This window comes from Ochlerotatus camptorhynchus, unplaced genomic scaffold (genome assembly GCF_037179485.1).
Source record: "Ochlerotatus camptorhynchus isolate MF236.1 unplaced genomic scaffold, CSIRO-AGI_Acam_v1.1 ptg000636l, whole genome shotgun sequence".
NCBI lineage: Eukaryota > Metazoa > Arthropoda > Insecta > Diptera > Culicidae > Ochlerotatus > Ochlerotatus camptorhynchus.
In genome coordinates, this window is record NW_027041115.1 from 33249 (window position 1) to 48616 (window position 15368).

Here is a 15368-nt window from a genome sequence, read left to right on the forward strand (position 1 = left end):
TTAAAGTTAAGTTAAAGTTAAGTTAAAGTTAAGTTAAAGTTAAGTTTAAGTTAAGTTAAAGTCAAGTTGAAGTTAAGTTAAAGTTAAGTTAAAGTTAAGTTAAAGTTAAGTTAAAGTTAAGTTAAAGTTAAGTTAAAGTTAAGTTAAAGTTAAGTTGAAGTTATGTTAAAGTTAAGTCAAAGTTAAGTTAAATTTAAGTTAAAGTTAAGTTAAAGTTAAGTTAAAGTTAAGCTAAAGCTAAGTTAAAGTTAAGTTAAAGTTAAGTTAAAGTTAAGTTGAAGTTATGTTAAAGTTAAGTTAAAATAAAGTTAAAGTTCAATTAAATATCATTTTATATTCTGTTTATACTCACGAGTGCGTGTGTGTGCATGTGTATGCGTACGTTTTTGTGTTTGTGTACCTATTATAAATCACTACAATCAGCATTAGTTTACCAAAAACGATCCCTCCTGCCGCAAACCTTTCCCCACATTTTACATCCCAGTGATTTCTAGTGGAAGCGCAGAGGATTTCTCGGTTTCCTTCACAGCGAGTATCACGTCAACACATTCCTTCCCATTCCCTATTGGACCTGCATTCGGACACGGCCGGCGCTGGTATTGCTAAATATTAGATCTTCAGTTTTTACACATTGAGGATGAATGTTAGTCCCAAACATCATCTGTTGGTTCTCTGTGTAATTGCAGCTGATCTGGTAGTAACAGAGTAGCAACCGTGGGTGGTCAATAATGCTAATGCTAATGCTCATTCTCTTACTTAAGGCAAACGGCATCTCCAAAGAAATCGGGTGACTTAAGTAACATCGAAAACTATTTTGATCGGAAGGTGATTTCGTCAAAAAGCAATTTGACTGGTAAATAAATTTAAAAATGGGATGTGATCCTATATTCGGACAGTATATAGTGTAATAGCAGGAGCATCGATTGACACTTATAGCTCGACTTTGTTTACCTTTGTTACTTTCGACGTAATGAAAATTTGCACTTGCCTTAGTCTTTCTTAATTTAGGGAAGTTTAGCACCAAACGGAATGTTATTATTACTGATGGCTTCCAAATTTATTTACCTTTCCGTATGTACCGTAAGATTTGATAAAAAGAAACCAATCGTCGAGATATTGTCAAAAGTCTAACACTCTTTCTTGACGCCAAACTCGGCCTACGAATTCTTAACTCGGCCTAATGCATTGAAACGCCATTGAAACGCCAATGAATTCACTTCGGCCTATCGAATGAAGATTAAGATTGATTCGGTTGGAGCGCTTCATTTGTATTTGAGAATATTGGGTGCAATCATTCATATCACGCGTTCTTATTGACTTCGTTCGGTAGCATTTGATCTAAAGTATCGTATCGAATGTATAATTTACCTGTTTACGCCGAAATCATGGATTTATGTGATGTTTTCTGCTTGATAGACCCAAAATGGGTGCTTAGGCCGAAGTAGTTCTCTACCCTATATGTCAGAATTTGTCTCTGTGTGATTGACTACTGAATATTGTGTGTTGTTATCCAGTGTTGAATACTCGGCGTGTGTAGCATCTAGATCAATACACTGCTAATTCTAGATAGAGCTGGAATTAGGGCGTAACAGCTTTTGTAAACAATGACTTCTCTCGATGATCTTCTTATGCAAACTATCGTGGTGGTGCCCATTTATAACCTCGTCGACTGATAAATGTTCAAAAGAGTAAGAACCGTCCCTCCCAGCATTAGATTGATACATTTGTTCACATTTACTTATTGATTGAAGGCTGTGAAAATTTTACTAAAATTCTGGGCAAATTTGCGACGATTGGTAATATGTATAAAAAGTTTCAAGGTTCACGTATTTTTAAGAGACAGCCCTAACCATGGAATGTAATCAAGTTCACTAATAAACTGAAAAATCACCACTGAATTCATAAAACATATTTATTGCATGTCAATCTTTATAACTTATGATCATTGCCTTTCTTTCCAGGAGTCACAAATCGTAATCATAGTCTATTTACAATTATTCATATTCCATTACATACATCTTTCATTTGAGAGTTCTTATTTGGATTTCAATCTTTGTAGCTAAACGATAACATTTTCAATCGATTTCCACATTTTCGTTTTCTTCACCCTCGCCAGCCGAAAGCATCTCGCAATCACGACTGCTGCATCTTTCTCGCCGGTGATCTTCCGATTTCCGGTCTCGTTGGAAAAATGCTTCGTCATCATTTTTCGCTGATTCCCTCTGCGCCATCGAAAGAGCCGAAGGTGACGAATGTCGCTCATGTCCCTCGGGTCCCGAATCTGACGGTGGAGAACGAGTGGAGAAATTGAGTGGCTGTTTCGATGCAACAGCAGCAGCCGCAGCCATGGCGGGGATCGTACCCGGTAACTTGGACGGATAAAAGTAGGAGAAGGGCATCGGTGGCACTGGCATTCCGTAGGCCATTTGTATCTGTTATGGGATTTACGGTTGAATTTTGGGGGAATGTTTGCAGTTGTAACACTTATCCTTACCTGATGTCGATAAACGTTCAAAAGTGCAGGATCCAACCCGGAGGCGTAGTGTGGTTGCCCAGCCAGAACAGCCGCCGGTCCGTAGGAGCCATCTTCCCGGACGAGCACCTGCACCGGAACGCGCTTTGTTGCACTCAGTATGGCGGCTTCGTGCTGTTGGATTTGTTTTCGTTTGGTTTTGTAGCGACGGTTTTGGAACCAGATTTTCACTTGTGTTTCTGTGAGCCTGAGACTTTTCGCTAGCTCCGACCGCTCTGGTCCCGATAGATAGCGTTGCTGGGCGAAGCGACGTTCCAGCTCGAATACTTGAGCATGGCTGAATGCCGCCCGGGAGCGCTTTTTCCTCGTAGCCGTTGGGACGTCGTCGCTTGGGAGGGAACCGTTGTGGAGTGATAGGCTACCGTATGGAGAGGGCGTGTCACAATCTGAGGAGAAGAGAAAAGTATAGGTGTAATTAGGAGTTTGTTTAGGATTTGGTTTTGGAAGGATAGTACAACAATTTTCAGTTCAGAGTGCAACATTTATGCAAATGGGTTATACTTAATCTATGGTTCTATTCTCGATAACTGTTTGAGTCGATCTGGATTTCAACTTTAAATTTGAAGGCAATTATATACATTTCATAATCGAAGGCGTGGTGGAACCTCAGGTAGCCTAGTCAGCTAAAGCAATACATTGCTAAGCCAGGGGTGGCGAGTTCGATTCCCGGTCTAGTATAGATTATTATTCGTTTTGAATATTTTCTTGACTTCTCTGAGCATACACATAAGGGTGCATCATAATACCGATTTTGCTCCACCAAGGTCATTCGATTCTTAATCAGGTCCTGATAATTCTCCCAAATTTTGAGTTTATTTTTCAATTCGAACTCATACTGGCGCTTTGATGTTTATATGGAAATCGCTATGGAAAAGTGAAATTTATGTCCGTCCTAACCCTAGCCTAGTTTTGCAATGTTGCCTGATGAGCAGTTGATGGATCATGTCAGAAGAACATCATCTTCAATTTCAATTCAATTCAGTTGTAGCAGCAAGTTGATTTGAAAATGTCACATTATTACAGTTAGCAAACATTTCCGTAGATCATTACAGCGAGAAACTAGAACGATGAGATCAAAAAGTTCACTTTTCCTATAGTATCTTATCTTTCTTTATTAAAGAGACTTTCAGCCATCGGCTGGTTCATCTCTGGCAACCCCAGAAGGGGGTGCCCCAAATAACAGAGTTGGGTGTTTGGGGCCCCAGAAGGGGGTCTCCGGCTAGAAAGTGGGCCTCGGAAGGAGGTTTCCCTAATACAGAGTTTTTTTTTTCAGAGTTCGGAGTTCAGGTTCAAACAATAGTACACATATAATAGCTGAGTAGTGTCACAGTTTCTGGCGTGGTTTAGGTAGAAATAATTTGTCGTAGTCGGTAGTCAGTGTCGATAGCGGGTTGTTGGTGGTCGTGTCAGTCCTTGGGCTTAAATACTTTCATAAAGATTGGCGTCTTTAATAAAGCAGATGACTGCTGCTTCGGTTGATTGGTCATTCGATAGGGCGTTCCTTATGCTATTCGGTATACCGTAGGGACTTCTTATATTGCTGAACACTGGGCAATCTACCAAAATGTGTTGCACTGTCATGGTAAGGTTGCAAGTGTCACAAGTTTTCCGGAAATTGGAGGAGCAGCCCATGTTGTGAGTTGTAATCTGGTCTTGTCGACTTGGAGTGTCCTGCCATTTGGAAGTCTCTCCTTTCACCTTCCGAGTAAAATATAGCCTTGTGGAAGCCCACTCAAGAATCCAGGCGTTGCGGGTAATGAACCTGACCCATCGCTTAATGTCGGGACCAGGGACCTCTTTACTGAACAGTCTGCCAGAGCGGCCGGTAGCTGCCAGATGATCTGCTTCACAATTACCTCTAATGTCGCAGTGACCCGGTACCCAGAGGAAAATTGTATTGGGTGGTGATAGTTCTTGGATCCCCTGGATCCATGGATGCCTGCGGGGGTAGAGGGGAGCAACCCTGCTACAGTGCGAATAGCTTTGTTGTAGGTGGGAGTCAGTCTGGCGATGAAGAGTTCGGCGGCTGGGCAAAAGAGCTCTATCCCATAGAAGATCCTGCTGTTTACTACGGCATTTGCGACCCTCAGGGTGAGTTCTCTATTGCTGCATCGATGCGGGCCGGAGAGGTTACGGATTAAGTTCAGTCTGGTACGGCAATTGTTCCGGATCTCATTGAAGTGAGGGCCGAAGCTGAGTTTTCGATCCAGAAGTGCTCCGAGAATCCGAACATTTTTCCGGAAAGGGATGGGAGTACCATCACATTTGATCGGATAGATGTGAAAAGCGGCATATATGTGAAGTAATACTTTTCTCAGCTGACAACACAAACCCGGATTGAGACGCCCATCTATGAACGGAGGAGACTGCGGCCTGTAGCTTTCTGCGGAGAGCCTTTAGAGTAAGACCTACTGCCAAGAGTACAATGTCATCGGCATAGACAAATATAAAGATCTCTTTTGGGAGTCCAACAAATACCCCGTTCATCGCGACCAAGAAGATGGTGACCGCAATTACAGAGCCCTGCGGGACACCAGTTTCTTCCAAGCGAGTCGATGAACGATGGTTTCCTAATATTACCTGAAAGGTCCGGCCGCGGAGAAAGTTTCTGATAAAAAATAGGATGCTACAACCTAATCCCCAGTCCGCGAGCTGCTGGATGACCCGTGGGGACCACGCACGGTTGTAAGCCTTAGTAAGGTCCAGAGATGCGACTTCTACGTGGGAACAATTGTTCATTGCATCCTGAAGGACATCGCCGAGTCCGGTGAAATAAGTCCCGGTCCCATTACCTGGTCTGAATGCATGCTGCCGATGATCCAAATATTGATTGTCCTCTAGGAATCTCATTAGACGACGGTTCAGCATCCGCTCAAGAATCTTGCATAGACAGCAAGTCAGTGAGATGGGGCGGAAGTCCTTTGGAGTTGGACTGGTAGCAGCAATTCTTGGAATGGGTACTACCAAACTATGTGTCCAGTCCGAGGGCATCTTGTTATCCAGCCAGATATTGTTAAGGATCCTCAACGTACTGTTTTTTCCTTCGGGGGGTAGGTTCTTAATCATAGGGTAACCGATCTCGTCAGTACCTGCAGATTTGCCGGTGCATCGACTGAGAGCTAGGTCGAGTTCTGCAGCTTGGAATGGGACGTTAATCGATGGCATGGACGAGGCACCTGGAATGGTGATGTTGTCAAGGCTCTGTCAGGATACTTAGTTTCTAAGATCGAAGCTTTCGTCCTTAGCTGGCAAGGGCAGATAGTGCCTCGAAGTGATCGCCAAGCGCCTCTGCGATTGTTTGTGGGTCCCGTGTAATTTTCCTATAGTAATTCCCATATAAACTTTAAAAAGGTCACTGCAGTATGAGTTTGCATTCAAATGAGCTTGAATTTCGGGATAATTATCAGAACCTGAGTTGAAATCGGTTGATCTTGTTGCTGCACCAAGATCAACCGATTTCAACTCAGGTTCTGATAAATCTATTTTTGAACCACCCTAATATACTTAGAAATAAATAATTTACACGTAACGGAATCCATTTGTGATATAAAGGATTAGACGTAAACAAATATGTAATGTAAAATTAAGTGCTCTGAGACTGTAAAGTTCGCTACTCGACGATAATTCTGTTGAATTCGTCAATAAATGGCTGAGCTATGATAATTCAAACATTGCAAGTTTGTCGTTACACATTTTACTGGAGGCATCGTGTTCGGAGTGTTAATAAATAAAGCAGTTAATGATATTACTGGTTTTCATAGAATTTCGTCCATGGAGAAAATTTAACCATATTTGTGTAAATACTCCTTATTAAAACCCTGGTTGAAAGTAACTTTGAACGCAGACCTACCGATAAATCTGTATTTACACCGATGAATAGTTGAGGACAAAAAAAAATACCGATTTACTGGTGGCCACTTTCTCACTATCGTGCTTTCAAAATGTTTATTAAGGTGCTTCATTTTGAAAAAAAAACATTGAATTTCTGATAGGCCACCCTCCAGTTCATAACCCCAAATAATGAGCCAGTGCAAAAAATGGTAAACAGTGTTCTCTAGGCCTGGGCTCTACATTTTTGAAGCTATAAAATGAACTCGAGTTTTGTTTATCTCGTACGACGTGTTCAACGCTTTATTTCCTGCACAAAAAAATAATTTTGATATCACATCAAAGTGGATGCACTTCAATCGTGTCAAAAATATGGTGGAATATTACTTGCCAAAAAGGACGAAATTATCATCAATACAATGCTTGAACAGACATTACGCTTCTTTTACTGCCTTTGTTTATTTTTTTTTGGCCATAAAAATTACATGAGATTTTTGACATGGTTGAAGTAAAGTTTTCATTTTCCTCTGTTGATTTGTTTCATGAAAGACGAAACTATCAAAGTCGTACGCTCTTTCGCTCGTCCGTTTTACCGAAGCTTGAAAGAAAGCCCAATGGAGCGATGGGAGAAAGCGAGACATACGATTGAACATTTATTTGTGCACGCACAATATTAATTGGTGAAAGTATATATTTAGGATGCATTTCATACAAATTTATAAGGTTTTCACTTTCTGTAACTCCTGTTTTACGTTACTAATAACAGCAATTCAAACTTCAATGGTTGCTCACGAAATAATCAATAAAAAATTCACGAGTCATAATTCGTGATCCATTTCCTCACATGTCGGGAACGAAAAGTTGTGCAAGGAAGCTAGAGCAAAACATATCTTTTAATATACGCTCTCTCTTGCAGGTGAATCAAAGTGGGAAATATGTTAGTTCCTCTCAAGTTCGCTCGGGAAATAACGCTTTGCGAAATTCCCATCAATATTTTCTCTAGTGAACACATCTCGCTTGCGATAATGAACTTTTGGCGATATTTCCAACACCATTAATGTGTTTCGCTGTGAGATCCTTATTCTCGTAACCACTTCGAAACTTAAAGTGCCCAAATATTAGCTTCCATGACACGTACCACAATTAATCTGTTACTCCACGTTTGCTGTACTGCAGCATACATGAAGTAGCAATTTCAGGTGAAATGGGGCATTAATTTCCGAGATTTGTGTAATTGAAAATTCGAAGTGCAAGTGCTTGTATAGCCTACGTGGCGGTCATTTGTGGACTCTACATGGAATCACCTTAATGATATTACATATATGAAACAATGAAATTCACAGATAAAAATTCTTAATTTTAATTGTGATGTAAACATTCATTCACGTTAACTTAAATTTAATTTCACACAACCGAGCAATTTGTAAACAATATTGTTTACAAAGATGGGGTTTGTATACAATATTTGCTACATTGCATGAATTGTGCTAGAACTTTACATGATATATAATGTAAACTTATATGAAATATGACGCTCCATTTGTGTGCATCATATTGAACAGAAATTTACACTACTTTTCGAACTGTGTACATGACAGATACGTATTTCGACTACAATGTGCTGTCTTCATCAGTGTCATTCCCACTAAAGAATTTATCAAAATCTGTTATCTTGACATTTTAACCTACACACCAAAAAAATTATGAATGTTACTAGCGATGTAAACATTCATGCATGTAAACTTCCTTTTCACGTAAACTAGCAGCTTGCAAGAAATATTGCAAACAAAAGTGGACAGTTATATAATATATATGGAATATTGCATGTTATGTCGCATAAATTTACACGATCTATAATCTAAACTTGTATAATATATGACGCTCCATTTATGTGCATCATAGTAACGGAAATTTACACTACTTTTTTTTAGCTGTGTATGTGATGAATACTTAAGGGGGTTAGATTTTGATAAATTCTTTAGATGGAATGACACTGCTGAAGACTGCACATTGTAGTCGAAATACGTATCTGTCATGGATGCCAAAATTAATTAAGTGGAATTACATATAATTGGACCATGTATGGTGGGAAACCAAGTGAAATACAATTCCAGTTCTTCACCAAGAATATTCCAGATCATCAAAATAAGACATTTAAACATTAATGGCGGTAAGCTCCAAGCGGTATTATCCTCGGATTAACTCCCGACCAAGAATGTCCGGCTGCTTTGATGTCGACATCAGAGTCAATCAGTATGACTCTAAGCAAACATTTTGTAGATCATCCAAACAGGGACGGTATTAAAAGTTAATCAGAGTTGGAGCCTACCGCCATACACGGTAACCGCAAAATACCCAATAATGACTATAAAAGACTTGATATTGACTACAAATTAAGCATTTTCGAGGGAGACTGGGACTACCCATTAAACGAGTAACAAAATTACCCATTTATGAGTATTTGATAGTCACAAATGAATACTTACTACTTATTTTTTGTAGTTGTACCGTATGCGTGATAATGTTTGCACCATCGTACAAATAAGGTTCCCGTTTAACCTGTGCATACAATGCCTTGGTTTTCTTTGCATACACGTAACCTATAGCTCATACCGTAGTAGGCTGTGTATAAAAGAAAATGATTTACTTAGTTTGAAAGTTGCACCATGACGAAGTGGCAGCGTATTCGTGATTTGTGCCACGCGCCAATGTCGCAAAAACACATTTCAATCGCCGTAAGAGTGTCCCGGTGGACCGTCAAAAGGGTTTTAGACCGAGAAAAGAAAGGACAACTATCCGCGAAGGTGACCACAGGTCGTCCGAGGTCAGCTCGGGTTCCGAGGGTTATCGCTGCTATCAAAAGAAAGATTCGGGTGAATCCAGTGCGTTCAATAAAGGAACACGGGATCAGTGATTTTACGGCACGGAAGATCGTAAAGGAAGATTGCGGGACAAAGTCGAGGTCACGGCAAAAAAAAACTCACATGATTACCAACCGCATCCGGGAGTTACGAGTCGAACGATGCAAGAACTTCCTTAAACGAAAAAATCCGGTAATCCTGTTCACCGACGAGAGCATGTTTACCGTCGATCCCGTATTAAATTCCAGAACCGACCGGTATATTAGTTCTCTTCCGGTAAAAGACGTGGCCGACGAGCACAAGAACGTGTATCTGACCAAGCATCATGCTAGCGTTATGGTGTTTGGATTGGTGGCTTCCGATGGCAAAAAAAATGGACCTGGTGTTCATTCCAGAAGGCTACAAGGTCAACACGGAGGTCTACATCGGGATTTTGAGAAAGCATGTTCTTCCGAGGATCAAAGAACAGTACGGTCCGAAGCCAAATGTTGTATTTCAACAAGATGGGGCTCCGTACCGCACTCAGAACTGGTTACAGGAACATCTTCCGTTCTGTGCGAAGGATATGTGGCCGCCATCAAGCCCCGATCTTAATCCGCTGGATTACTCAATATAGCGCGTCATGAAGGCCTGTTCTAAACGCCACCCAAGTACAGCAAGCCTCAGACAAACATTGACCCGTACCTGGAGAGAAATGTATCCAGACTACATTATTAGAACCTGCCGTGCATTCCGGAAGCGTGTGGAGGTCGTAATTGCAACAAGTGGAAACTCGATCGATGATTAACATAGTCTTAGACTCTGAGAAACATCCCCCCTTTGAATAAAAAAAAAACTCTAAAACGAAATTTTTGAGAATTTTTTTAGTTTTGACATTGCTCAATGGTGCAAACATTATCACGCATACGGTAATTACTCATAAATGGGTAAAATTTTACTCATCTAATGAGTAGTCCCAGTTTCCCTCGAAAATGCTTACTTTGTAATCATTATTGGGTATTTTGCGGTTACCGTGTAGGACATCATGGCTAAGACCGTTCGCAATGCTGAGTTTCAAAATTGTTTCTAACTAGGTACTCGACAGTTCCAAAATGTGAAACTGTCAAAAATGAAACTGCAATGCGATCAGCGCATCGCACATGGCTGAAGTGCATCCACTTTGATGTGATATTAAAATTAGTTTTTGCTGTGTAGTACAGTGTTTACAAAGAAGTTTTTGTAAATCTCTCACCTGCAGATCTTTGAAAAAATTAGGAGTCATCTGGTTTCTTGAGGGGTGCGTGTCTGTTCTAGTTTCAAATTAAAACAGTCCATATAAAAAACAACAGCATTGCGAACGGCGTAATTGGATTCTTTAAGGGTATATAGGTTTTTGTATATTATGATAGGGTATGATGCCAGTATATCATAACCCAAAGACATTTTAAAATTTAAATAGTGGAAGTACTAAAAAAAAAGTTTTTATATTAAAAAAAATTCAATTTTTAGTAAGACGATGTCTCATGAACAAATTACTAATCAACGGTAACACTGTTGAACAGATGCACCATCGTCTCATAATGACATTGGGGCTTATTACGGATGTCACTTCACGGTGAAAACTTGTCACTTGTCATTACGGTGAAGTGATTCCCATTTGATTTGTACGGCAATCACGGATCTTATTCTGAGCATCACTTCCTTATCACCGTGTAGTGACACCCGTAATAAGGCCCATTGTGTTTGTTTTGAAAACAGTGTCTTCTTGTTTTTGTTGCAGTACACATCTTCTATTTCTTCCTTCTCGATATTAACCACATCCACTACTGTGCACTGTTTTTTCGTCACCTTGTGCTCCGGAACCACTTTTGCTTTAATTCGGAATCTTTTTCCATCAACCTTATACTGCACTCTTCCAATAGCTGATTTAAGATAGTCCGGATTCTTGGATCTGTAATGGAAATTTGATACTATTTCTCTATCGTTCTAGGTACCATTCATCAAAGTCAACCGTTAAATTTTCCCTCTTTTATTGGCATCTCGGAATTTCTCGTTCGATGACAAAAAGTGCTGCACCATATAAAAGTTGATTTTAGGTAGACTATTCACGTCGGCTTTCAAGTACCCTGTTTCCATTACGGATTTTTGTGCCCTATGCAATGAAATTATGAAACGAGAACAAAACAAGGATCAGAATCTGATAGAAAAGCTAGTTGTCAGATGAACAAGTCCTACCAGAAAGCATGAAAAAATAGGGAGCACATATTTGCGGCAGGCCAATTTCTGTCATCGATTTTTTCACAGAAATTAACGTTATTCACAGAAATTTTAATATTCCTTAAATGGGAATACTGAGCCGAATATAATAAAAGTGAATTTGTGTTTATGACCCTCTATTCACAGAGCCGACGGATTTTGCTCATACATCTTCGCCCAGAATAGACCGACGATGACTCCGATGCTCCCCTACGATCGAACCTGATTCGAACAGGTCAAGGAGACCGATCCCCTTCAGCGCACCTCAACGATCGAATCTTATTAGAAAGAGTCAAGGAGAAGGATCACCTTCATCGTACGTCCGGAAGGCATTCACTTCTATGCTCCTGAACAAGAAGACGGACCGCTATATCCCTGGCGCCGGTCCGACGGATCATTACCAACGTTCGGCGAAGAGGCATCAATGGTTCTACGATGATGACGATGAAATCGAATGCGAACCAGAATAGATCGACGATGACACCCCCCCACGATCCAACCTGATTCGAACGGGTCGAGGAGACCTTCAGCGCACTTCAAAGATCGTGTCTGATTCGAACCGGAAGGCTTCACACTTTGAAAAAATGATGTGAATTTAGGTGTTCTGCGACTGACATATACGAGCGTCAAATTTGACATAAAATTTAATCATAATAGACGCAAAATTCAGCTCAATCAAACGTACTTTCGAACTTTTCGGTATCGGAGCACTTAATTTTACATCACATGTTTGTGTACGTCTCATCCTTTGTGTCAAAGATGGATTCCGTCACGTGTAAGAATAGGTTGAAATAGTTTGTAGATTTTTTTCGGGTTGCAATTCTGGCAGGTAAATCGGCATCAGCAGCTAGTAAACGAAACTTACTTTACACCGTTCGAAAAATTTATGTAAATTTCTGCGAGATGCGCACATAAAATTAACGCTAGATTTGGCATAAATTCACGCGGTATTTCGTGTAAATTTAAGTGCAATATCGCATAAATTAGCAATATTGTATGCAAGCTTGTAAACGATTTCGCTGTTTATGCCAAGTATACACACTTAGAAATAACTAATTTTTCAAGTGACGGAATCGATTTTTGACATTAAAGATGAGACGTAAACAAACATGTGATGTAATAATAAGTGCTCCTAGACTAAAAAGTTCGTTGCTCGACGAAAAGTACGTTTGATTAAGCTATATTTCGCGTCTGTTATGACTCAAATTTATGTCAAAATTGACGCTCGTATATGTCAGTCTCAGAGCACCAAAATTTACATGAATTTTTCTATGTGTGTAGCTCAAAATTAAACGAAGGGAGATTTTACGCGATAGTTAAATCCACGAATCATCTATGTTTAAAGTCATTGTTCACATTGGATCCTTACGCATGTACCAGAATTTGTCTAAACCAAATTGCGAATTTGGTAAAATTTGTAATGTAAATCCCTTTTCCTGTAGCCATTAGCCGGAACACTGCGCTGAAAAATTCGTCTCATTATAATTTTACATGTCAACAAACTTGAACGGTTAAAATTAAAATTTTGCTTCATGTTACGTCATGTTAAAATACTAACGGACGTAATTGTATGTCACTTGAGTCGCTTACATGTGTCGGTATTAAGAGACTTAAAATTACATGCAGTTTTCAAAGTGTTTAGCGGCACCGGTGGTGTAGTGGTAAGCGTGATTGTCTTTCACTCCATAGGGCCTGGGTTCAATCCCAGTCAGTGCCGTCGGGATTTTCTGAGGCATAAAATCTCTGATCGTGCTTTCCTTCGGAAGGGAAGTAAAGCAGTTTGTTCACGGTCCATGAGTTGATGGGTCAATAGGTAGGGTCCAAGTGTAGGAGCTGTCTCCCTGGCGTCGGTAGCATTGGTACTCAGTACGGAAAACAATATCGACGGAAATCAAATTAGAGAAAACAAATAAGCGTGTAGTTTTGTATGGTCAGTGATTAATGTACTACCCGAATAGCTTCCACTTACAATCTAGCCATCTGGATCGTTGTTGGGCTCCGTGTTCTTCACTGTGCATAGTAGTTTTAGGCATACTGCGGATTATTCTCAATTATCACAAAAACCGCTTACAACACGTAACAACTCCCTAGTCTGAACACAGCATTGTCATACGTGAATGTGACATCTACAGTATGAAAGGGAATTATGGGACATCAAAATAGTTAGTTATGAAAGAATTAGTTTGTCGTCAAGCAATTATAGTTCACCCTTCACAGAATTGTGCTGTTCGCAACACAAACAATTTCTTTGGCTAATGCCACGTGCACGGAAATGACTATGAGGTATAATTTTGCTCCCAGTAACACCTTTCAAAACTTACTAAAAGCATCAATCCTTTCAGCCACCTCAAAGCAATTTTCTTCCATTACACTAATTGTTTACACCAAATTCCCATAGTTACCTGAATCATTTTCAGCCGACCGCCGCATATCCAAAGGGCTCTCGTTCCTTCTGGCTTTCATCCGGTAACACTCACTCGACTCGTTCCCACTGGTACCACTGCCAACTCTCTTCTCAAACCGTTCCCCTTCACATCCACCGGTATCAATTTGACACCGTGTCGCCAATTTATTTTCAACACGTTCCGCCGGAACCATATAACAATCCAGTGATCCTCGCCGTAGCGACGGGTGCAGGCTGGCCAAATTAAAACCATTATTGTTATTGTTATGGTAGTAGGCAGCCATATTCAGTTTCCCATAAAACTCCGCATGATCAACTCGCCGTGGGCTGTTTCCATTAGCACTACTTTTATAGAACTTCATCCTAGCCAAGTCGCCAAGTTCTTCTTCATTACCGGATGATTCTACCGAACTTCTTCGCTCACCGTCTACTCCTCGCGACCGTGTTAATATGTCATTGATCGAAAACGGAGTCGAAGCGATCGATTTCACCGTTGACGTTGTCAAACTCATGTTCACGTCCGATCACTAGAACGGTTTTCCACCAACTGATATCCAAACTACCGCAGCAATCAAATCGTCCACTCATCCAATTTGGATTAAGAACAAGTCCCGGTACACACTAGCACGACACGACCGCACTTAACGAGTTCCCAAGTGGAAATGATGGATTTTCCGTTTGCGTTTTCCACTGAGAGTTGTCCGAAAATAAAAACCTGACAGCAATTTCACCACACTCATTCCGTCCGGGAAACACAAGCATACCATGCGCTGCGCTGGCAGAACAGGGAGGAACGAGCACGTGCTCGTTAGGCTGGTCGTTGATTATTGATGAATCATTTTGGGTAATAATTTAGTAAATTATTTTTCAGTTAAATACTCAGCAACTACTAAGTGGTCTTATTTGAGCGTTTTAGTAGAATAATTGTATACGTTATATGCTATTTTTCCTACCAATTTACTTTCACTAGTGACTAGACACTGAAGAAGTTTACAAGTAGTAAACGAAATACGTATCTGTTATAGTTTTTAAAGGTAGAAGTGAAATTGGTAGTAGTAGAATTAATAGGAAAAACAGCATAATAAGGTCAACTAAGTGATATTTTAGTAAAACATTAACACACCTTAAGAAACATCATGCAAATTTCATTGCTCCAAGACCGATACATGCTTAATATATGGCTAACGGCTCTAAAATTTGATTTTGGCAAAAATATACTAAAATTACCAGATGAATCTCCTTAATATAGAATTAAAAAAAAAAAAACTTACACAAAGTTCAGTTACAAAAAGATAAGGGATCAAATTCAATCAAATATTCCATTCGTTTCGTTGCACATTTTTCGAACAAATGACCATTAATTTTACATAAATTAATTGTTAAAATTTTATCATGTACGCAGATGAATTATTTCTCGTGCCATCATCTGAAAGAGCTTTGTTTCTTGAGCAGAATTATATTTTTAGATCCCATAGACTTTCATCTAGATTTTTAAATCATGATTTAA

General features: G+C 39.9%; 1 protein-coding gene across 1 annotated transcript; it reads right to left on the minus strand.

Annotated features, from left to right (window-relative positions):
* Positions 1 to 2038: 2038 nt before the first annotated feature.
* On the minus strand, positions 2039 to 14498 carry bap (bagpipe). The gene is made up of 3 exons (XM_065237624.1): positions 13860 to 14498; positions 2495 to 2919; positions 2039 to 2432 (listed from the first exon to the last, which is right to left on the minus strand). Exons 1-3 carry the CDS (start codon positions 14371 to 14373, stop codon positions 2076 to 2078), a joined length of 1296 nt encoding a protein of 431 aa, XP_065093696.1. The 5' UTR covers positions 14374 to 14498; the 3' UTR covers positions 2039 to 2075.
* Positions 14499 to 15368: the final 870 nt, after the last annotated feature.